The 24,401-nt window shown below is 32.7% G+C and overlaps 1 protein-coding gene across 1 annotated transcript in view; it reads left to right on the top strand.

The window, feature by feature from the left end:
* LOC123670441 (cholecystokinin receptor-like) overlaps positions 1 to 24,401 on the top strand; it is a 116,725-nt gene that overhangs the window by 75,363 nt on the left and 16,961 nt on the right. The window contains exons 6-7 of the mRNA XM_045603937.1: positions 738 to 853; positions 20,230 to 20,352. Of these exons, the coding sequence (XP_045459893.1) occupies positions 738 to 853; positions 20,230 to 20,352 (239 nt within the window). The remainder of the gene's footprint in view (positions 1 to 737; positions 854 to 20,229; positions 20,353 to 24,401) is intronic.

Here is a 24,401-nt window from a genome sequence, read left to right as displayed (position 1 = left end):
ACTCATTTTTATATTATAGATAACCAAGATTTAAAATTAACCTGAAACACATTGCAATGTAAGTACGTGTTTGTAGAACAAAAACTAAATTTAAAATAAAAAACGACTTAGCTTTTACTTTCTATCTTCAAATTAAAAATTTAATTAGAAAATTTAATGCAAAATAGCTTTTGGACTTCCTAGAAATATTTCTTCTTTATAAATGAACAGTTTAATTTATTCATCGTAGCCTCCTACAAAGGATACTCGTAGTAAGCTTAAATTAGAATTTGTATTATAATAATTTTGTTACAAAATAAAAATCAGTTATAAAAAATTTTTATTCTTCAATGCTATTTAGACTTTTATTGTCATTATACAATAGTGTCTAAGTTGTACAAAATTTTTAGTAAATTAATTACCATATCTAGAACAAAATTTTATAATATTTTGTTCAAGTAACCTTTTAAGTAAGTATGTTGAAAAACTAAGTTTTATTTTTACATTTTGCGTAGAATATTTTCACCACATTAGAATCAGAGAAAGAGTCGCCCAACCACACTAAAACATACATGGAGAAAAAGGCCGATGCCCAGCAGTAAGATGTTACAGGCCGAATCCTGATCATAAGAATCAGAGATGACGATAAATTATTATTATTGTTTATTGATTATTAACACAGATAAAATTGTGCCTTAACTAACTTCCATCTAAAGCTACTATTTATATTATGCTTATGCTATTTTCTTTATTTACAGTGTCGAGGGAAGAATCTTGCAAGACCAATCACTTACTTCCCACGACGCCTATCTTACAAGGCAATGCTGCAGAAATGTGTTGCAGGAACGGATGCACTGCAAAAAAGTCAACCAGGGTATGTATTTGATGTTTCTAAAAACGAAATTTATTATTCGCTGAACATCACTTCAACCTTTCGCAGTCCACTGCTGGACATAGGCCTCCACAAGTTCACGCCAAAAATAGCGCGAAGTCATGTGTGTTGCCCATAGTCACCACGCAGGGCAGGCGGATTGGTGACCGCAGGGCTGACTTTGTCGCGCCGAAGACGCTGCTGCCCGTCTTCGACCTTTGTATTTCAAAGTCAGCAGTTGGATGGTTATCCCGCCATCGGTCGGCCTTTTAAGTTCCAAGCCATTAACGACAGCCACGAGAAGAGAGGGGGTGGCTATATACTTTACTGCCGTAGCCACACAGCTTTCCTTGTTCGCTAAACATTAAACATAATTAAATATATAAATTTCTAAAAAAATATGTTATTTGTTTTAAAGACATCTAAACATTATTGCGGACGAACAAATTGCACTCCACTAGGTACGACTTCAAATTACTTATAATCATGTATACCTACAAACTTTAATACATGGAGCATCACAGAGAAATATTGTTTTTCCCTAAACGAGAGCACGACCTAATACACTGACGATAGTAAAAAGATGAAAGAAATCAGAGGGTCACACCATGTACTATTGTAGAAATCGTAGGTTAAGTTATTAGAGATGAGCAATGATTCGGGATAGTAGCAATTACGAAGCTCATACTAACCTCATTCGGTTTGATAGAATTTACATAACTACTCCTTTGTCAATAATGTTGTCCATATTATTTATATTTTTAGGTACCATTTCAATCTATGTTTCAATCCAATGCATGAAAACAAAAGCTCTATCGCTAATGTAGTGACTGACTTCATAGTTGAGTTCGCGAGTACAAACAATACCATGGCTAGCATGAAACCTTGACCTTAATCCCGTTAAATGTATAAGGGATGACCTTAAAATACGGGTTCGAGTAAAGAAAATAGCATTAGCTATGATTGGCTAGCTAAAAATACCAGTTCTGTAAGCGTGATATCACGCAATCATACGTCATAGACAGCCTGCCAGCCTTTTTATTTTTAGTCACTTTGTATTTTTTTATAACTAAGCCGGCAAGCAAGCGTTCGGCACACCTGATGGTAAGTGATTAACGTAGCTTATAGACTTCTGCAACACCCGAAGCATCACAAGAGCGTTGCCAATCCCATCCCCAATATGCCAAAGAGTCAACTTATTAAAGGTCAACTTATTCACCAACAGGAACACAACACTCCTTGAAAACAGTATTATTTAGTTGTGACCTTCTGTAATGTCAAGGTACTACCCTAGTCGGGCTGCTCCATATTTTATGTAAGAAATTTCCCACTGCGCCCTACCTCTGCCTCTACCTTAAGTTAACATGGTAAGAATTTCTGTATGATAAAAGTAAATAAGTCTGCTCTTAGCGTAATTACTATTTTAATAACAAACGTCAAAGCGAAAAATAATAAATAATGTATAAAATTACAACACAACAAGTTTAGCGGTTAATTACGGCCGGGAGCTTTGATAAGTGGTGAATATGATTGTGTAAAGACGTGTTTACATGACCTTGTTGCGACAATTTCTTTCCCTGAATTAGCTGTTACGATTGCTCGTAAATTTTATTACATGTTATTTTTATAGATATATAGTTATATAGTTTAGATTAAGTCAAAACATTATGTTAAGTTTGATAAAAGGCGACTTGCGTGCCTCCATAATTTATCAAAGTGCTTCTTTTACTTAAGAGTACTTAATTTAGTTAGTTTTTTATTAGGTTTCGGTTATTAGTCGTATGGAATCATTTTTTATTACACAAGTACTAAGTATACGAGTATAACGTTTACTGAACGCGTATTTGTACTGCATTAACTAATCAGAATCTGTCAAAGTAATTAAGCGCCGTGACCGCTGTGCTAACGTGACATAAACATTTCATAACATTTCGCTAACTTAATGTTAACTTACAGACTTAAAGTTCAGTTAAGCTCTTGTGAAATATGTTTACCGTTGCGTGGGAGGAGAAAAGCATTAAAGTTAAATTTAACTCGAACTAATCATAAAATAATGAATGTCTTTTGGAGCTTAACCAGCTTATAGTTACAATTCGTATTTATTCCGATTAAATTAGCAACATTTATGCCAATTTAAATATAAGAATCTTATTGAAGTTAAACTTTTTTACGCGCGCTTGACTTGGAGAGTAAGCTGGTGAATAGACGACGAGCGTTACGAAAAGTGTGATTGATTGAGGCGAACGGAAGTTGAAAGAGAGATATAAGTTGGATGGCGCTAAAGAAGTTTTACTGCAGTCGTGTAGTCTAAAGTACACTCTTTTCTTTAACATAAAGTATTACTTAACATATAAATGATTGCACGCAAAAATAACAATTAGTTGAATTCAAAGATACATTCTATTTTTTATTCCAATATCCACAACACAATGAGACAGAATTGCAATGATCTATTCTTCATACTGTAAAAAAGTACGCAAACTACTAATTATGCAAGTACTTGATGTTTTAAATAGGCATGCAGATATTTTTACACAATAATTGTGATTGCTCGGAAACGAAAAAAAAACCGACTTAAATTACATCGACAAGTTATACAACGTAGGTATAAAATAGTCAAGTCAATATACGTTATCAAACATTACCCAAAAAGTATTCGTCAGACCTCAAACAATTAAATGGGATCAATTATTTAAATGGGACCACAAGACAAACATCAGGTTTCAAATAAAACAAAAATCATCAAATCCTTATACCCAGTATAAAATTATGTGGTATTATAATACAACGGTATAAAACATACAAAAAATAGTCATGTAAATAGCATGTAATATCATTCCATACTATAAAACAAAGTCACTTCCTGCTATCTGTATGCTTAGATCTTTAAAACTACGCAACGAATTTTAATGCGATTGGTTTTCTTTAATAAATAGAGTGATTTCAATATATAAAACAAGTCTAAATTATGAAGATACAGAAGTTTTATTTAAGCTTATTTTGTAAATAGGTTTGGCTATCTAAATACTTAGTCTTTATACACAAAAACCACACAAACACACACACAGGTTATTACTAACAATTTTCTTTTTTCTTTTATTTAATTGTATTCTCTGTAAAGCTTAGTTTGCTTCGTCTTATAACTTTCTATTAAGTATGAGTGTGTTAAGGAAGAGTGACTCCTTCTGGCACGGGAGCTTATTGCACTCAAAAGAAGTCAACCTTGTGTTATTATTGTAATAATTATGTTGGTTATTGATGAAAGAAAAAAATTTTTTTATACATGCATAATATAGTAGAGGAACACTGATAGTTTTAGAGGTTTCTATCGTGATGTCGTGAATAAACACATCGTTTTGCGCTTACATTGCAAATATTTATTTTATATTTTATATTTACTATCAGCATTGCACCGAAGCCGAGGCGGCCCGCTACTTAGATACAACTGGAAAAGTACTTGTCAGATCTCGATTAAATTTAAATGTGACCACGTGACATGCGCCACCTTTTGATTAAAAAAGATAATCGAATTCGGTCCACCTAGTCAAATGATCAGAGTAAAACCTTCGCCTTTTTTCGTCATTTAAAAGAGAGCAAAATAGATAAGTTTACGATTCATACATTCGTGCCCAAAAGAAGAAAATATTACAACATAGCCTTAATATGCAGAACGGATTATTCTTAATAAGACTAACAAAATTATTGCGATGTACTGGATATTAGGATCCACATTATGTTCTACGCGCTTTTAACTCCGGTATATATTTCAGTAGAACTTTGATTAAACTATATTTTATGTGACATCTTACTTTCAAATTAATGGTATCTAATACCAAAACGAGACTTTAATATTAATTTACTTTAAGGCCTTCCAACGCTTTGCCCAAACTCTTAATTTGTTAGTCGTTTTACTATTTTTCCTTAGAGTTTCGTGTTACACGAGTACAGTTTTATTTTAATACCTGTAGTTTGAAAAATTCTTCTTATACACACACTATGCCACTTTATATCAATTCATTCAGTTTAAAAGTTATTTATTTAATATATATACATATTATATATTAATTTTAACACAGGCCGAAGACGGGCAGCAGCGTCTTCGGTGCGACAAAGCCAGTACTGCGGTCACCAACCCGCCTGCCCAGCGTGGTGACTATGGGCAAAAACTATGATTTCACGTTATTTTCGGTGTAAACTTGTGGAGGCCTATGTCCAGCAGTGGATTGTATAGGCTGTAATAATAAAATATATTAATTTTAACTTTATATAGGAGAAATTGACCTCTGTATGAATTACCTTTATTTATTTTTCATACTCCTTGTTAAGGTAATGTAAACAATAACTCGCTAGGAATTATCAAACTGATTTCTACGACATTTAAGTTAACTTATTTCAAGCTCATCTATATTTCACCGTATATTGAAAAGTAACATTTGTATTAAGCTTAACGATACAGTCAATTTTGTGTTATAAACTACTTCAACATGGATTATGTATTATGCTAATCATAATAAACCATTATATCCAAATTTCCTTAAAATAGCAAAATATGTCGCGTGCCCTATTTCCATGTGCAGTCACGAAAATCACATTTATCACTACGATTTGATTAATCGTGACGTAAAAATGTTACGTGAATGAAGGTTGTAGGTATGTTTTTAAATAAAGTAGGTTTTTCTGTTTTATCGCTATTAAGCTGTATACGCATGTTTTGTATTAATTGTATTTACCGGTAACAGTGAATTAACGGCTTTTAACTGTAATTTATTTAAAACTCCGTAATGTTTTTAAGTATTTATTAAGTCAAATACTAAGCGAGCGAGAACCGAACCATCATAGAGGTCGACTTCAGATGGAGAATGTTCACAATTTGATTGTTTTTATGCGTATTTTCTCATAAATTTTTGCAGGTCACACCGATTACTGTTTTGATAATTCTTTTATATCCGTAAGTTGGTGCTCATCACGTGGGACCATTGAGAGATATCTGTCATACGTCAGATCAGATAATTCAAAAACTACTCGGTTATTGAGTTATCCTTGATAAAGAGTTAGTCACCTTACTCACCATCGGAACATATTATGTAACACTGCTTGAAAGCAGTATTATGTAGCTGTAAGTTTTTGCAAGGTCGAGGTACTTCCTAAGACGGGCTGCTCCAGATTTTGTAAGATATTTTCTACTGTGCTTTACCGCAGTAAAAATTCAATGTAATTTTATATTGCTGAGCCTCAATCGAATTTTTTTGTTTTAGGTCAAATACAATTAGGTATTCGATATTATTAATAAGAAAATATTAATTTCTTATTTCTCAAAGGCAGAACTGTACACAGATGTAAATCATATTTTCCCAAAGCAAAACGGCTCATGTTTCAGTGGATCCATTTTGAATATTATTAATAGCTATTTGACTACATTCGGCGTTTTATACTTAATACGTATATATCTGTATTTATTGACTTAATCTGAACAAAATTTTGAATGTAGAGCTAAAGCATATTCACTCAGCTTAGCTCCTAGACTAATCAGATTAAATTAAACTAGAATTTCGTGTTTATATTGATTAGTTGAAGTTATATAGGTATGCGTTCTCATTAACTACGATTTAATGATTAGATAATTGACAGCAATGAGTCACTATTTTCTTAACACGTATAGACAATAGTTTAATTATATGATAGTACGATTTAGGAGCATATATCCTGATCAAAATCTGGAGCTACCCGTCTGGGGAAGTACCTCAACCTAATAGAAGATCAAAGCTAAATAATTCTGCTCTCGAGTAGTGCTGTGTTCCCGTGGTGAGTAGCCAACGGTAACTACTTACCATCGGGTGGACCATACGCTAAAAAAATATATACTTTATTGTACACCAAAAAAAAAGTCAATAGTGGTGGAATTATTGAAACTTATATAGGGTTGTTACCCGTGTTAATTTAGCAACCTTATCGGTTGTAGTTGCGTAACACTTTACTCTCACTCACGTAATAAAAAGCACTGCTGTTGGAACTCATTTATTCGATTAATATTCCAGCCTATATAATTATTACAATCAAAATAAAACGTTAACTCGATTTAATTATATACTAGCAACATCTATTAACATTTACGCACAAACGAGATCTAATTATTTTAGTGACATCTATCGGCACAGTTAAGAACTTGGATCAATATTACAATCAATTTTGTTTTAATGGGTAGGATCCTCAATTAGAAAATTCAACAAAGCCTATTTATCAAATTATTTAAAATTGATTTTTTTTTATAATTAGAACTACATACTTAAAGATCTGTATTAAACATCTATAAATAGCAGTTTCTACCAGGCAACCATATTGCGATGGATATTACTTACACACAACTGACTTACACTAGGATATCTGGTTACTAGTACCACTGAGTTTGCTTGTCCTTCAATTATCTTTATTAATTTAAGTTTAATGTAAGGGTAGTATCTCATTTAATGAAACAAAATTTTTCGGATTTTATCGCGGTTTATTATTAATTTTTGATTCCCGACGTTCCGGATACTTTACAGCAACCATGGTCACGGGAGGACTGAGGTGTCAGACGTCCTAACGTTACAAAGTTATTCGAAACCCGACATAACGTACCCCGACGTAAAGTATCCGAAACGTCGGGAATCAAAAGTTAATGATAAACCGCGATAAAATCCGAAAAAAGTTGTTACATTAAATGAGTAAAATTCGCTTTAACATTAGAAAACAATAGGGTAGTAACTCGTTTGTAAAGGTGTGGTAAAAGATAAAAAATAAAACTGTGTGTTTCGAAAGAATTTTGAAGGTTAAAAGTAAAAGTTGAGGTTAAAAAGTCATTTGACGGTGGTATTTTATTTAATATGTAAACTCCAACAATACGTTTATATTAAAAAGCGATCTTTGATAAAAAGCGAAAATAAACAGTTTATTTCGTTACAATTCAGTTTTATATAGTATTGTTAAAGCCTTTTGAAATTAATCAGACTGTATCAAATCATGTTTTATTAATTCCTAAAATACACAGGATTTTACAGTGAAGTAAGCTTTCAATATTTAAAAAGTAGCTTTTAACTTAGGTTAAGGTTACGTTAGGACTTACAGCGGGAAATAACCTGCTCAAAATCTGGATCAGCCTAACTAGGGAAAAACCTCGACCTTACAGAAGATCACAGCTAAATAATACTGCTTTAACCTTATTATTTATAACCTTATTATATTATTTTTAACCTTATTTTGGTTATGTTCCGGTGGTGTATAAGGTGACCAGAGTTTTTGGGGGATTGGGGGTAGGGTCGATAACGCGCTTGTGATGCTTGTAGTTTTATAGGCGTCTATAGGCTATGGTAATTGCTTAACATTAGATGATCCATACGCTTATTTTCCGACCTAGTTGTATAAAAAAGAGGAAAAATACCGAGTAAGTAACGAATTAATCTATCAAATCAAATTCACAGTTAAGTATTTTACAAATAAGGCTTATGCGGTATTGTTTATGGTCCTTTAAATGCGGCACACAAAGAAAATAAATATACTTATAGGTACTGACAATGTAATTAGTTTCTCACCAATAACTATCTCAAGATCAATTCCATTATTAACAATTGGGTAGGTCTTCAACAAAAAAATATAGGGTGTGAAAACACTAGCTTTCATTTCCCGAAAGTAATTTACTGTTGGGCTTGACACGGATATAAATCACCTTTCAAAGATTAATTGTTACCTTTCCACAAGACTTATAACCGACTTCTAGGATAAGGGTTCGGAAATACGACAATCCTCGTGATAAACTTGCTTTTGAACTGTTAAAGAAAAGGTGCGACAGATTGCTAAAGCTCTCTTATTATAAATATATAGAACGACTCGAGCTTTCTTTAAAGTCTAATCCAAAGTTAATTTGGTCATTCATAAAGCAAAAGAAAGGCAGAAGCTCTTATCCTTCGAGACTAAGAGGTAGTGATGGATTTACTGCCGATGGGACGCACATCTGCAATATTCTTGCTGACCATTTTTCGTCAGTATATGTCGGAAATGGTGAAAATGATGCTGTTGGTCATGGCAATAGTAATAATAATGAGTATAATCTTGCGATTCCAAGTAGTAATTTGTACCTTGATAACATAAGCTTTACAGTGGATCAAGTTTACAATGTTTTAAAAATACTTGACATAAATAAAGGCCCAGGTGCAGATGGCGTTCCATCGGTGTTTGTCCGTAACTGCGCTGGTTCATTGGCTTTGCCACTTACATTAATTTTTAATAAATCTCTTACTACTGGTACATATCCAACATTGTGGAAAGAGGCTCTTGTGCTACCCTTATTTAAAGCAGGTGATAGAGAAGAAGCCAAAAACTATCGACCCATTTCCATTGTTTCGGTTTTTGCAAAAGTATTTGAGTTGCTTATTTATCCCGTTGTTTCATGGCACTTTAAGCAATTCGTGGCTCAAGAACAGCATGGGTTTGTGAAAGCTCGATCGACGGTCACTAATCTCGTTTCCTTTGTTGAAGACATTACTGAAATTCTTGATAGTGGTAATTCCGTTGACACAATTTATACAGACTTCAGTAAGGCCTTTGACAAAGTTAATCACGGTATCTTAATCAAAAAGCTTGAGGTGATAGGTGTGGCGGGTCCATTGCTGGATTGGCTAAAGTCATATCTTACTATGCGATCTTCTACGGTCGTCGTTGATGGTTATGCATCTGACCCGTTTTATGCTGTTTCAGGAGTACCCCAGGGCTCACATCTTGGGCCCTTGCTGTTTAACATATTCATCAACGATGTCAGTAGTTGCATTAAATATTCAAAATATTATCTGTTTGCTGATGATCTTAAAATATTTCGACAAGTTACCTCAGATTTTGATGCTGAATTACTCCTAGCGGATTTGAATAGCTTGATTTTATGGTGTCGTGATAACGGGATGGTTTTGAACATTGATAAATGTCGCGTTATAAGATATTCTAGGAAAAAAACATCAATCTCGAGAACGTATTTTATTGGTAGTAGTGCACTGTCGGAAGTCTCTTATATATTATCTCTCACATACGTGATCTAGGAGTTACACTTGATAGTAAACTCCGTTTCAATATTCATGTTGATAACATTGTCAGCAGTAGTTTTAAGGCACTTGGTTTCCTCTTGCGTAATTGTAAGCAATTCAGAGATTCTCACACTAAAATAATTATTTATTCGGCCTTGGTACGAAGTATTTTGGAATACTGCAGCGTTGTTTGGAATCCCCACTTTAATGTATATTCGCAGAGAATAGAAAGAATCCAAAAAAGATTTATTTGGCACATCTCGTACGAAAATAGGGTACTTAAAGATCTTAGACATTATGAGGATAAGCTTGAGTACTTTCAACTCCAGTCACTTTCGAGTCGGAGACGACTTCTCGATCTTACATTCTTGCACAAATTAATGAATGGCGCCATTGACTGTCCCAACTTACTGGCTCAATTAAATATTCGTGCCCAAACTAGAACTATAAGACCGTCAGCTTTTACACCTTTCGTGGAAAAACGTACACGCTCACGTCAGGGCCGATATTCTCCGATTAATAGGTTAATGTTGAGTTACAACTCCGTTTATAAATCAATTCAGCGGAATGGTTTTCGTGCATCAACTCCTAATGATCAACAAAAAAACACAAAAGCGGATATCGATATTTTTTCAGACAATCTTTTTAAATTTAAGTACAATTTGTTAAATTTTTATAATTTTAATGATTCTTGATTATGATGTTTGTATTGTGGTTCCTTTAAGCTATATGATTAAGTATGATGATGATTTTTATTGTTATTATCTATTATGTGTGTGAATGAATGTTGATTTGTAAAGTAATATTGTGATTATTAATTAATGTCCTTGGAATTCCTTATAAATTTTTCAATATTTTGTGATAAATTTTAATGTTAAATTTAATTGTGTTATATTTTCTATGATTTTTGTAGTCGATTTTTTTTTCTGTGATTTAATTTAATATGAATTTGTTATATATAACTTTATTTGTATATTGTGCGTCTGTTTTCTTTTTGCGAATTGTGTGTAACACCTATAATTAAGGCAACACTTATACTTAATATTGTAACAATTTATTCTTTTTCTGTTCTTATTAGTGTATGTCTTGTTAATGTTAAATAAATAAATAAATAAATAAACTTCAAAAAAGGGGTAGATTCTCAATTCGACTGTATTTTGATGGTTGTGTTTCGGTTGTGTTTTGATGGTTCATTTTTTATTCGAATCCTAGTGCTCTTATGGGTTCATTTGAATTGAAGATCTGAGAAAGAATTTTTGTGTTATCATTGATACTGGAATTTTTTTGTCTCATTTTATTATTTGTCGATGGGTATATTGAGGTCGTTCTTGTACCTTACCGTTTCCAAACAAACACAATCATTTGTCATACACGATCAGTCAGGATTACTTTAAAAAAAAGTAATATTAATAACAGAAATATTCATATCTAGAAACAGAAAACCTAAAATGCAATAGTGGATAAGTGAAAAGATTGTTCGTAACAGTTTACTATACGCGTATAAAATGTTTTCATCCGTTGAGAGTTAAGTTTGATCTTAAGTTTTCATACCTAGAATATAAAGCCAGTATACAGCCTTTTATAGTAACGTAAATGTATAACTAATATTATAAAGCGGAAGATTCTGTTTGTTTATTAAACACACTAATCTCCATCATCAGTTTTGATTAGCCCGTTGGCGCAGTGTGTAGTTAACGTGCTTTCTGTTCCTCGGGATCAGGTTCGATTCCCGCCTAAGTCTGGGTGTGATATTTGTATTTATATATTTATATATGTATTATTTCTATTTATATTAAAAAATATAGTTATAACAGTCGGATGTTGCCTAACACAAGCATTAAGTTGCTTATCATAGGAACAGTCGACAGTGTACCGTATGTTATAAGATATTGTTAAGGACACACAAAGAAACTAGCGCCATCTAGCGGCAACCATTGAAACCTACGACAGTGGCTACGACTTAGGACATCGTTAGTGCTTAGTGTTTGAACCTAGTGCTTTGTGTTGGACCTAGTGCTAGTGAATAAAGTCTTGAAAAGAGTCAGCAGGTCTTTCTCTCCAAATCCTTCGAACCCTAACACGTAACAATATTTATTTATTTATTTATCAGTCCATTTTGCTAGAAAGGCTATGGGCTTTATAATACTTTAGAACACTTTTTCAATTTTACATTACTTGTTACATGATTGTCTGGAAGAAATCGCTCTTAGTGATAAGAGCGCCTTTGTACATTTTTCTTCGTATGTATTACTTTTTTGTAACGTTTCTTTGTAGTGTACAATAAAAAGCATTATTATTATTATTACTGGTGTTAAAGCAGTAAAGAGATTGAATCCGCTCATCGACTGAATCGCAGCTAGTAACTTCTTTAAAACTAACACTTTAACTCAAACTCAACTTTTAACTCAACTACAAGTAAATATAACTATAATACTTATAGAAATACTATGGAAATAAAAATTGAAAAAATTTACTGATTTTAAGCAGCATCCGTGTTATAATTTTGTGTAAACAGTAATATTTTTCTGCAAACAAATGTTACAGCTTGCGAAACGTTAGAACCACATAATCGCTTTTTGTATATAATAATTTTGTGCTCGCAAACGAAAAAAAAAAGACTTCAATTACATCGATAAGTAATACAACATAGGTAGGCGAAAATTTTTTAATGATATTGTTGGTAACACCAAGGACAATAAGGGACGTCTTGAAAAAAGGCCAGGTCATGAACCCTAAACCGAAGAGCATGTATGAAGGGAGTAATGAAAGTGGACGAAGCGAAAGAAGTATGTAAGGATCGTAGCAAGTGGAAAGAAGTGGTCTCTGCCTACCCCTACGGGAAAGAGGCGTGATTATATATATATTGTTGGTAACTGGCTGATTTTGATACCATGAAAAGTGGCATTTGAAAAATGAAAGTAAAAAGTAAAAACCAATTTCCCGCCACTTTTTGTTTGTTTTATGTCCGCCAAAATATGTAAATCCAACGAACAAAGTCGGCACAGTTTTCAATATTACTACAAAGTTGTTACGTTTATGGACCTAATACAGTCTCAGTAAAAGTAACACAAAACTGATTTAAGCGTTTTAAGTCAGGAAATTTTGATGTCACTTTTTCAAAAATGTCGTCACAGTTACGAATGAATGTGATGATAGTTTTGAAAAAGTGGAGCTAGATTGACATTTGAATAGTTACGATATAGCTGAAGATCTGAGAACTAATCATAAAACAGTTTTAACCTATTTGAAAAAGACAGGCTCAATAAAAAGGCTCGATATTAGGTGCCACACGAACTCACGGAAGTAACCTTTAGACGTAATGATATCAAACCATTTTTGAAGAGATAGATCACTGCTGACGAAAAGTGGATCACCTACAATAAGAATGTACGAAGGAGATCGTAGTAAAAGTCGGGCAAGCTGCACAGACGATGATGAATGAATGAAAGGTGATGTTGAGAGTATTATGTGATTGGTAGGGCATCATTCAATATGACCTCTTAACGCCGGGCAAAACCATCGATTCGAGTTTCTACTATCAACAGCTGCTAACACTTAAGTAAAAATTAGAATAGGCGGTCAACATTGATCAACAAAAAAGGTTTTGTCTTTTATCGCGGCAACGCCTGACTACATATGTATGTCTTTAGCCACTTAACATATTATATTAAGATAGTTTGACTGGGAAATCTTAATGCATCTGACATATAGTCCCGATCATACACCCTCAGATTTCCATCTGTTTCGATCTCTTCAGAATACTTTGGGTAGTGTTAAGTTAACATCAAAAGTGGACTGTCAAAACTACTTAAAAATAATTCCCAAAACTTCTACAGCAATGGAATCCTGTCACTACCTACGAGATGGCAGCAAGTTGTCGAACAAAATGAAATATCATAATTAATATTTTAAAAAAAAATCTAAATTCTTATTTTTCCTCCAACCTAATGTAATGTTATAGTCACGGGTCACCTGAGATTATAAAAAGTATTGTTGAAGATTAACAAATTTATGGATAGCCACACGGACAGATTTTGTTATCATCGTATTATGATTTTTTTTCTCAATATTATTTAATCTACTTTTCAATTTGATATAATTTTACAAGAATTAAGACGTTTCGCTGCGTGAAATAAAAGGAAATGAGAATGAATGTGGAGTTAATAGCTTTTTGAGAAAATTTAATGGGAACCAAGTTCCATACACAGTAAAATATTGGATTAAATTTAATTAAAAATGAAAGCCTTTGTGGTTAAAATAATTAAACTAAGCATACGATTTTTAATTTTACTATTAGAAAAATATATTATCTAGATGAAAAATATAATACCCTATAAAAAATTGGATTATGAATTGTAGTAGCAGAATAGAGTCATAAACATGAGTGAAATATTTCTTAACATCTACGATGAAACACCTCTCGCAAACAAACTTAGGTAGGGCACAGCAGGAGACTTCCTGCTCAAAATGTGGAGCGGCCCGGTGGGGGTAGTACCTCGACCCCACCACTGTTTTCAAGTAGTGTTGTGTTCTTGTTGGTGAGTAGGTGACCAGAGCTCCTGCGGGGACTAGGGATGGGGTCGACAACACGCTTGCGATACTGGTGTCAGGCGTCTATAATCTACGGTAATCGCTTACCACCAGGTGAGCCGATTCAGCTACATAAAAAAAGATGCTTCAAGTGTTTTTTTAAAACAATGTGATATAAAACTTGGAATTTAATTTTAGACTTTATTTGGTATTGCAGTCCCCCCCCCCCATATAACATTCTTAATTTTCATATGAGGAAGAAGTGAGTTTCCTTACAAAAATACAGTTTTGGAAAAAAAATGACTGATAAATAATTGGTGAAAAAAGTGTTATAGGCAAATTCGTAGCGTTACGTGTCCAGCGATATCACTGAATCTGTATTGGAGACAATTTATTGTGAAACTAGCTGAGCCCACGACTTCGTCCGCATGGAATTTAATAAAAAAGTTTTTGTTTTGATCGCAGAGTTATAAAATTAATAAATTTCCAAACTAAAAGTAGCCTAAGTTACTCCTTATTACATCAGATATCTGCCAGTGAAATTCCGTCAAAATCGGGCCAGCCTTTTCAGAAATTAGCTGGAACAAACAGACAGACAGGCAAAAATTATAAAAAATGTTATTTGTTAAACAAATGTTATTTGGTTTGTACCGTGTATATCTCTATATGCATTAATTAAAATGCAGTTATTTTAATATTACAAACAGACACTCTAATTTTATTTATATGTATAGATGAAAGAACTCCTTTGTCGACCCTAAAACGTAATATTATCTAGCTATATAAATTTGTCGTTTTACATATAAAATACGAATGTCGATATACCGGTAAAATTTATAACCGACATGTCATGTTGTCTTAAGACCCTTGTAGTGTTTCGTTCATTTTTCGATAATCGTTCTACTTGATTTTTTTTTTTGTTTTTTACTAATAAAAAAGCTTTCTGTAAATGCGCAGTAGATTTGCATTACAGAAAGTGTTCCAGTATTAAGCATATGATCTAATATTTTCCAAATTTATCTAGCTCTATTTTTTTTTTAATTTGAGGGCAAACACGATTATTTTCTTAACAAGCTATTCAAATCAATATACTCTCAAATTGTTAGCATAATTTTACTACTTAACGTTTATAAAATACAGAATTTCTTTGTATTCATTTTACAACTATAAAGGTAATAGATATTCGATCCCTTTCCGCTTTATACAAAGCAAAACAATATATATAATAGTGAAACTCGAATGTTGCGTAAAACCAAATGAACGAGTGAATTCAAAGAGTTTGTTTACTAAACCCGTATTGAAATAAACGTATGATGGTGATACTGTACTCTATAAATATATTCTATCTTTAGAATGAACGAATGAACGAAATTATATTAATATTATATACAAGCAGAAAGTTTGTTTTAATGAATACGCAAATTAATGTTATAATAAGTTGATTTGTAAAATTAGGTCACTGCAGAGTTAGATTAATGATTATGTAATTTGTTGGTAGAAGAGTCAAGACATAGGTATAATATTACGAAAATTTAATCATCTTTAGCTTGATATTTTTGTATTTTAATCTATTTCAATTAGGTCTATTGTCTGTTTGCTTGCTGGTAGACTGTTCTTGATTTACTAGCTGACCCCGTAAAAGTAGTTTTGCCATATATGTTATTAACCCCCTTACTCTCCCCATAAATACTATATAACTATAGAACAATATAACTTAGGGGTATCAAAAATAGATGTTGGTCGATTCTCAGACCTATTCGTTATGCACACAAAATTTCATAAAAATCGGTCCAGCCGTTTCGGAGGAGTAAGTTAATTAACATTATGACATGAGAATTTTATATATCAGATGACAATTTATGGAATACCTGATCTACCTTGAACTGTATTAAACAAATTTTAATAGAAAAGTTTGGATGTATATTCCGCGCCTTTCTTGTAATTTTTTTAAAAACTGTATATAATCTAAACATTTTTTAATTTCATATCAAAAATCGAAATTTCGATCTAGCGAGTACATCGTTCCATAACTTAATTGGCTAGAGCACCGACACGGTCAGTCGGAGATGCAGGTTCGATCCCCGCTGGAACGGTCGATTTTTGATATGATATTAAAAAATGTTTAGAATTTCCTAATATGTGGGTAACACAAAAATAAAATCGTACAAACTTTATATATATCGGGACTGCACTGTATGCAGTACATGCATTGTATTGCGATGCATAGAACCAAAATTCACCATTGCTTGCGTACGCTTAGCCTATACGACTGTTGTCTTTTATGTTTTCAATGCAAAGGACGTAGCTATCGTTTTGATTAACGAGTCACTTTGTAAACATTTTTCACAACGTCTTTATTATACAATTCGTTTACCGTCTGCGTTATATATAATTGGAGTAGGTACGTAAAGTTGAAAGCCGTACAAATTTCTCCATTGTTAAATTCAATTGTTGCTTTAATTGAAATAATTTTACGTTTAAGCTATAAAAAGAAGCAAAATAGAATAAAGAAACTCTAACGGAATCATCCATTTACTAAAATTATAAGTATGGTTCACATTAAAGTTGTTTACATTTGAAAGTATTAATAATGAGGGTCATTTTTAGGGATAAAACAATAAATTTAAATTAAATAAAATAAATTAAAATAAATTTATATTATTATTATTATTAAATACACCAACTGTATCAGTTTTAAGTTTTAAATTATCGTCTTCTATAAAGATATTGAATATACTCCCAAGTGCATTTTTTTTAATACTATAGAATACTAGCAACCCCGGCCTTGTAGGGGTGCAATGCTGATACTAAATATCAAATATAAAATAAATATTTGCAATGTATGTTGAAAAAACAAAAAACGTGTTTATTTAAGACATCACATTAGAAACCTATAAACTATCAGTGTTCCTCTACTATATCATGCACGTATACATACATATAAACCTTCCTCTGATCACTCTATTTAATAAATAAAAAACCGCATCAAAATCCAATACGTAGTTCTAAAGGTCTAAGCATACAGACAGCGGGAAGCTACTTTGTTTTATACTACGTAATAATAAACAAATAAATAAGTTCTTTATCTTTTTATTTGCTTTCGCTGTTCGTGACAATAACCAGCGAACAAGCTGACAAACTTTAACAAATAGTTAATTACGTTAACAGCACTAAAGGGTTCCAAAAGAAATTACACGGGTACACAAAAAAGTGCTCTACATCTTTGACTGGACCTAGATTTGGAGGGCTGACGAGCTAAATCATCTTTTAAATTTGAGTACAAAATACACAAGAAACATACTCGTGCTAGTTATTTTTTTTTTAATATATATCACCAGGTCGGCAAACAAGCGTACGGCTCACCTGATGGTAAGAGATTAGACGCCTACAATACCAGAAGCATCGAAAGCGCGTTGCCGACCCAATCCCCAATCCCCTAGGAAATTAATTTGTAAATATGCATTTTTTGCGATTTCTAGCAATTTTTGACGGACTATTGGAATTAACTCACAATTAGGAGATGTACGGATAAAACGGACCTCAATTTCGAATTCGGCGCATCGAAATACATTTACATACATAGATTGAAATGGTCAAAGATACTTGCACTTTTTTGTGGGCAAGTGTTATTTATTAATAATATTCCATTAAAAATAAAATCTATTACAATTTATTTCATTATCTTCTTAATGAAGATAAATCTATGATTATTAATGAGGAATCCTGAGCTGATACAATGTTTCATTAGCTCAAACTCAACCTCAATTTAGTATTTGGAAATTACTTATGCCAGTATACAGCAATCTTAAAAAACTGTAAATTAATAAATAAATTTATCTAAATCTACCTATTTACATAAATTTATAATAAAACTATGTAGCTGAGCTTCGCAGTTTTACCAAAATAGCCTATAGCCTACCTAAGTTAATGGGTTATCCGACAGAAAAAGAATTTTTCCAATCGAACCAGTATTTCCTGAGAATTAGCTCATTTAAACAAACAAACAAATTTTTCAGCTTTATAGTATTAAATGAAAATCAAAAACAACTTTATTCAAATAGGCTTTAAAAGCACTTTCGAATCGTCATTTCACAAATTAAAATTTTAAAATTATTATTACTTTTAAAAGTGAAGCTACCACCATATTAGTACAAAAGTATAGATTTGCTCGCAAAAATTGTCGTATTAATTAGAAAAATTTCGTTATTTCTCGTTACTCGGTTAGCTTAATTTACTTTCGTTTACTCGGGCGCGGTAAACATTGTTTTTCGCGGTGATTTCGGAATAAAAAGTTGTTATGTATAAGTTCACCTCTATCTTCTAGTGAAAATCTGGGTTATCTGGAAGAAATGGCTAATTAGCCATAAGTCCACCCATTGTACTTCACTGTCTGTAACTATCTTTATGCTTTGTTTGTAATATATTTGCGGTGTACAATAAAGTATAAAAATAAAATAATAAATAAAAATCCCATAAAATTCGTTTATCCGTTCTGAAGATTAGCCCGGACAAACAGAAAAACAGACAAACAGACAAAAATTTCAAAATCGTTACCTAGTTTGTATTGTAATATCGGGCAAACAACTATAAGCAGTTAAAAATACAGTTATTTTGAAATCACAGACAGACACTTTAATTTTATTTATATGTATAGATGTTATAAATTTTGTAATAACATATATCAGAATAATCATAATAATTCGAATTTAATGAGTTATTACGTTACCTTTGTTCTTGTAAGCGTAGACCAATAAATCGTTTGTACGGGTATCAGGTGACAATCGCTGTTTTTTTATTTAAATTCAGATGAAAAATGCCAAAGTAATAGGATGAAATAACATATTGTAAATTATAAACGTAGAATTAAAATTATTCTAAATTATTTTTGCAGTGCAATGTATAATTTTAAAATAGCCGTACTTTTAACTTTACAAGCATACACGAAATACTGATTTTTATCATATTATAGCATATAATTTTATACGGCTAATTAAATGTGAAAATTGTTTTTTTTTTTTTGTAAGTTTTTAGTCATTGTAAAAAACAAGTGTACTTTAGTCAAAAACTGACGGTTCCGGTTGTTATCATATACACCTGACATATCGTTACTAAAGAGTGCTTCTCATAGTTGCGAAATAACCGCCAACCCACAGTGGAGCAGCGTGGTGGATTAAGCTACGAACCTTCTCCTACGTAGAAAAATAAGCAGTGCGAAGCTATAGTTTGAATTGTGATCGTCGTATTCGTGACTCTGGCAGTCTTCCAAGCCATTATACTAAATGAATGAATAAATTTTTCAATAATTTATATAGAACCAAACCTTTAAGGAAACGTATACGAATAAAATTTGAAAGTTTAATTGTATATTTCGTTTGACTTTTAACGCAATTTTACAAATATTCTATAATATATATCGTTAAATCTTAAATCAAACGGGTGAACTAAAGACCCGAAGAAGACAGTGGGAAGTCCTTGAATTCAAAGGGCACAGGACCGGGCGGAGTGACGAACATTTTAGGAAGGTCTATATCCACTAGTTAACTTTTAAAGGCTTATGGATTGATTCAATCTTAATACGATTCTCTTATAAAATCGGGTGTTAAATAAGTATGATTTTGAAAGAAAATTGGTTCGCTTTGCTTCAGCCTATCAAAGTCTAATGCTGGACATAAGCCTCCGCAAATGAATGCCCAAGGATATGTGACGGATAACATTGTCTTAATATTATAGAGATTTGTAAATCTAGAATTATATGAAACTGATGTATAATAAAGAATAGTTTTAACTAAAGTTACGAATTTACAGGAAAATGAGGTGAAGCTGGAAGCTGAGAAAAAAACCCAAAATTGCTGCATACACAACGAGTTTGAGTTCAGACACGTGGTCAGATCGACTCACATAGATAAAAGCATCGAGGCAAAACGAAAGGTATGTAGAAAAGGGAAAACGTTTAAAAGGTCTCTATTATTCTAAAATTTTGCAACTGAATACAAATTAAAGAGTATACGTTATGTTTTGATGGATAAAGATTAACTCTCTAATTTAGTGCCATAATCTTTATGTATGAAGTTGATATAAATATGGTTATAAAATCTTTATGACTACTTTGTTGTGTGAGTAAGACGTCATAATATAGTTAGGTCTAGGCGACTAAATTAAATAGCAATTCAAAAAATAAGTATAAGGTTCTTCTTTATTTCGTTCTTCTAATCACGATCGCTTTATTTCGTTACAAACTCATTCACCGAAAACGTTTGCGAATTGAGACTAATACTGAGAGATTTTATTTATGTTTGCATACAATTTGTCACTGTTTAAATTCAAAATATTTCATTTTGCTACAAAGATATAATTTAGCAGTCTCTATAGTATAATAATTTTCTTCTATATAATTTAAATCAATCAATCAATCAAAACAAATAAATGTCTGAGAATATCTTTGATTTATCAGAGATTTTTTGATGACGCTTTTCGTCACATCATTTTGTGCCTTTCAAATCGGCATAACTATACCGGCTTAAAGGCTGTAACCATCCAGTATTTATTCTTGTATTTCATCATATACCATAAATGAATTGTAGTAAAAAAATACTACACTTTTGTGGTTTTTTATTATTATTTGTATTCTAAACATTTTTGAATATCATATCAAAAATTGACCGCTCCAGCGGGATTCGAACCCGCGTCTCCGACTGACCGTGTCGGCGCTCTAGCCAATTAAGCTATGGAACGATGTACCCGCTAGAGCGAAATTTTTGATATAATGTTTTTTATTTTCGGTTTAAGCGAACCGTGGCGCCGTCTATAGTGAGTTCTTTACAGAGACCCGTAACTATTCAAAGTTTCATATTACAATGAAAATCTTTGACAGGAGACGACACCATGCTATTTTTAATATGTACGATTTTATTTTTGTGTTACCCACACATTAGGAATTCTAAACATTTTTGAATATCATATCAAAAATTGACCGCTCCAGCGGGATTCGAACCCGCGTCTCCGACTGACCGTGTCGGCGCTCTAGCCAATTAAGCTATGGAACGATGTACCCGCTAGAGCGAAATTTTTGATATGATGTTTTTTATTTTCGGTTTAAGCGAACCGTGGCGCCGTCTATAGTGAGTTCTTTACAGAGACCCGTAACTATTCAAAGTTTCATATTACAATGAAAATCTTTGACAGGAGACGACACCATGCTATTTTTAATATGTACGATTTTATTTTTGTGTTACCCACACATTAGGAATTCTAAACATTTTTGAATATCATATCAAAAATTGACCGCTCCAGCGGGATTCGGGGAACATTTTTTTATGTTTAGAATTCCTAATGTGTGGGTAACACAAAAATAAAATTGTACATAGTAACTTTGTAATTGCACAAATTACCGAAACAAGTATACAATTTTAATAGGAACTATGGCCGGATTTAGATATTCATATTTTTTACAGACGACACGTTGGCGCAACGGTCACAGCACTGGTATGTGGCTGTTGAGCTGGTAGTTACGGGTGCGATCCCCGAACATGACAAACCTTGTATAGGCCATATAGATGTTTGCTGTGGTCTGGGTGTTTGTTTAGTCCTTGTGGGTCTCTCCACCGTGCCTTGGAGAGTACGTTCAGTACGTTCATCGTGTACACCTGATAGCGACCGTTACTTATAGTAGGGAATATATCTGCCAATCCACATTGGAGCAGCGCGGTGAATTAATCTCTGATCCTTCTCCTACATGGGGAAACTGACCTGTGCCCAGCTGTGGGATATTTCAGGCTGAAGCTTAGCATACTGTTTACATTTATTACATACTTTAAATGTATCTTCAAAGTTTGTGACGTGAAACGTAACTGGACGCGTACTTAACGATGCGTTAGACGTCAAAGCGTTTTGGATATCACACAGCCGATTCGCAGCTTTGAGCTAAATTCAAATAGAACAGTGAATACGCAAATAAATTGCCCGAGTTTATAATTTATATTGCAATAGAGGGTGCGACAAAACCACTTAGTCTCAATTGGATTTGGCATTTGAACTAATTCGTTGGATTTCCCTACAACAACTACTTAGAGCTCAGTTCATACATCCAATAATTGTGTTTGCTCGCAAACGAAAAAAAACCGACTTCAATTACATCGACGAGTAGTACAACGTAGATCGACGAAAAAATAGTCAAGTAACTGCGCGTTATCAAAGATTACTCAAAAAGCAGTTATCAGATCTCAATAAAATTTATATGTGACCACATGACAAACATCAGCTTTCGATTAAATTAAAAATTATTGAAATCGGTACACCCAGTAAAAAGTTATTGCGGATTTTCAAGAAGTTCCCTCGATTTCTCTGGGATCCCATCATCAGATCCTGGTTTCCTTATCATGGTACCAAACCAGGGATATCTTCTTTCCATCAAAAAAAGAATTATCAAAATCGGTACACCCAGTAAAAAGTTATTGCGGATTTTCAAGAATTTCCATCAATTTCTCTGGGATCCCATCATCAGATCCTGGTTTCCTTATCACGGTACTAAACTTGGGATATCTTCTTTCCAACAAAAAAAGAATTATCAAAATCGGTATATCCAGTAAAAAGTTATGTGGTATAATAGAACGTAGGTCGACGAAAAAAGCGTCATGTAAAAACGCATTATTAGATATAGCTCGAAAAGTAGTTGTTAGATCTCAAATAAATTTAAATGGGACCAATTGGCACACACCACCTTTCGATTAAAAGAAAATTTGTCGAAATCGCTCCACCCAGTCAAAAATTCTGATGTAACATACATAAAAAAAAATACAGTCGAATTGAGAACCTCCTCCTTTTTTGGAAGTCGGTTAAAAAAGGCTTTACTTCTGTACCCTTCGATTTTATAGCATAAAAAACAGGCTTAAAAAGTATTTCCATGTGTGTGTATATAATTCGCATGTTCCGTATGTATTGTTCGTTTAAATCAACCAAACCAAAAAATAGTCATTCAACACGTGATCAACAAAACGCTAACGTAATTATTGTTTGTTACTAATTTTGTTTGTTCTAAAACAAAAGAAACGCTGATTTCAAATAACATCGATAAGAAATAAAATGCGGACACCATCAAAGCAGTCGAATTCAACGCGCGCATTATTGGAGGTAACTCAAAAACGACTCGTCAGATCGATAAAAAAAATGTGGTAAAATAAACACTGTCGAATTGAGAACCTCATCTTTTTTTTATGTCCATCGTAAATTAATATTTCAATTTATTAAAATCATCTTACATCTTCGCGAAAATATGTAGATTTTTATTTTTCATTTAATTTCAGCATGATATTTAAAATACCATGTTATTACAAGTCTTGAATCGAAAAAAAATATATTAAAATGAACGCATTCATTGAATAAGAAAAGCAAATATTTCTGTAATAATATTGAAGTAAAATAAATTACATTCTCTTTTTTCACACAATACGATAGCCTTAAAAGCACAAATCGATGCAGTGGTCTAAACAATTGGCTGAGGCGTTAACGGATACAGGACTGACTTACGCGCGTGAAACACTTTTTAGGCACTAGATATTTTTGTCATAATCTTGGTGTTTGTGCTTGTACGCTGTGTAATAATAAGAGATCTCGACACATTACCGATTACACTGATTACCGATTACCGATTTACATCCGCATGAAGACAATAGAAAGCAAGATATTATTATCTGAGAAAATATTTGTGTTTAGTATACGCTATACTTAATTCTGCAAGTACAAAAAAGTCTCTGTCTCCAAAGCGTTACTATCAAAATACGATGCTTCTATAAATTTATTTAGTAATATGATTTACTAGTAGGGATCAAAAAGTAAAATAACCGACGTTCTATCTACGTGTACAAATCCAATAGAGTTAAATGTACCCCATTATCCAAGCAATAGATCGCTTCTACGCTCAATATAATATTCGGAATAGTTTCCTTGAATGTAAGATTTTCATATCGTATTTGAAACGTACT

Source organism: Melitaea cinxia, chromosome 4 (assembly GCF_905220565.1).
Source record: "Melitaea cinxia chromosome 4, ilMelCinx1.1, whole genome shotgun sequence".
Classification (NCBI taxonomy): domain Eukaryota; kingdom Metazoa; phylum Arthropoda; class Insecta; order Lepidoptera; family Nymphalidae; genus Melitaea; species Melitaea cinxia.
This window is presented reverse-complemented; position numbering and strand designations above follow the sequence as displayed.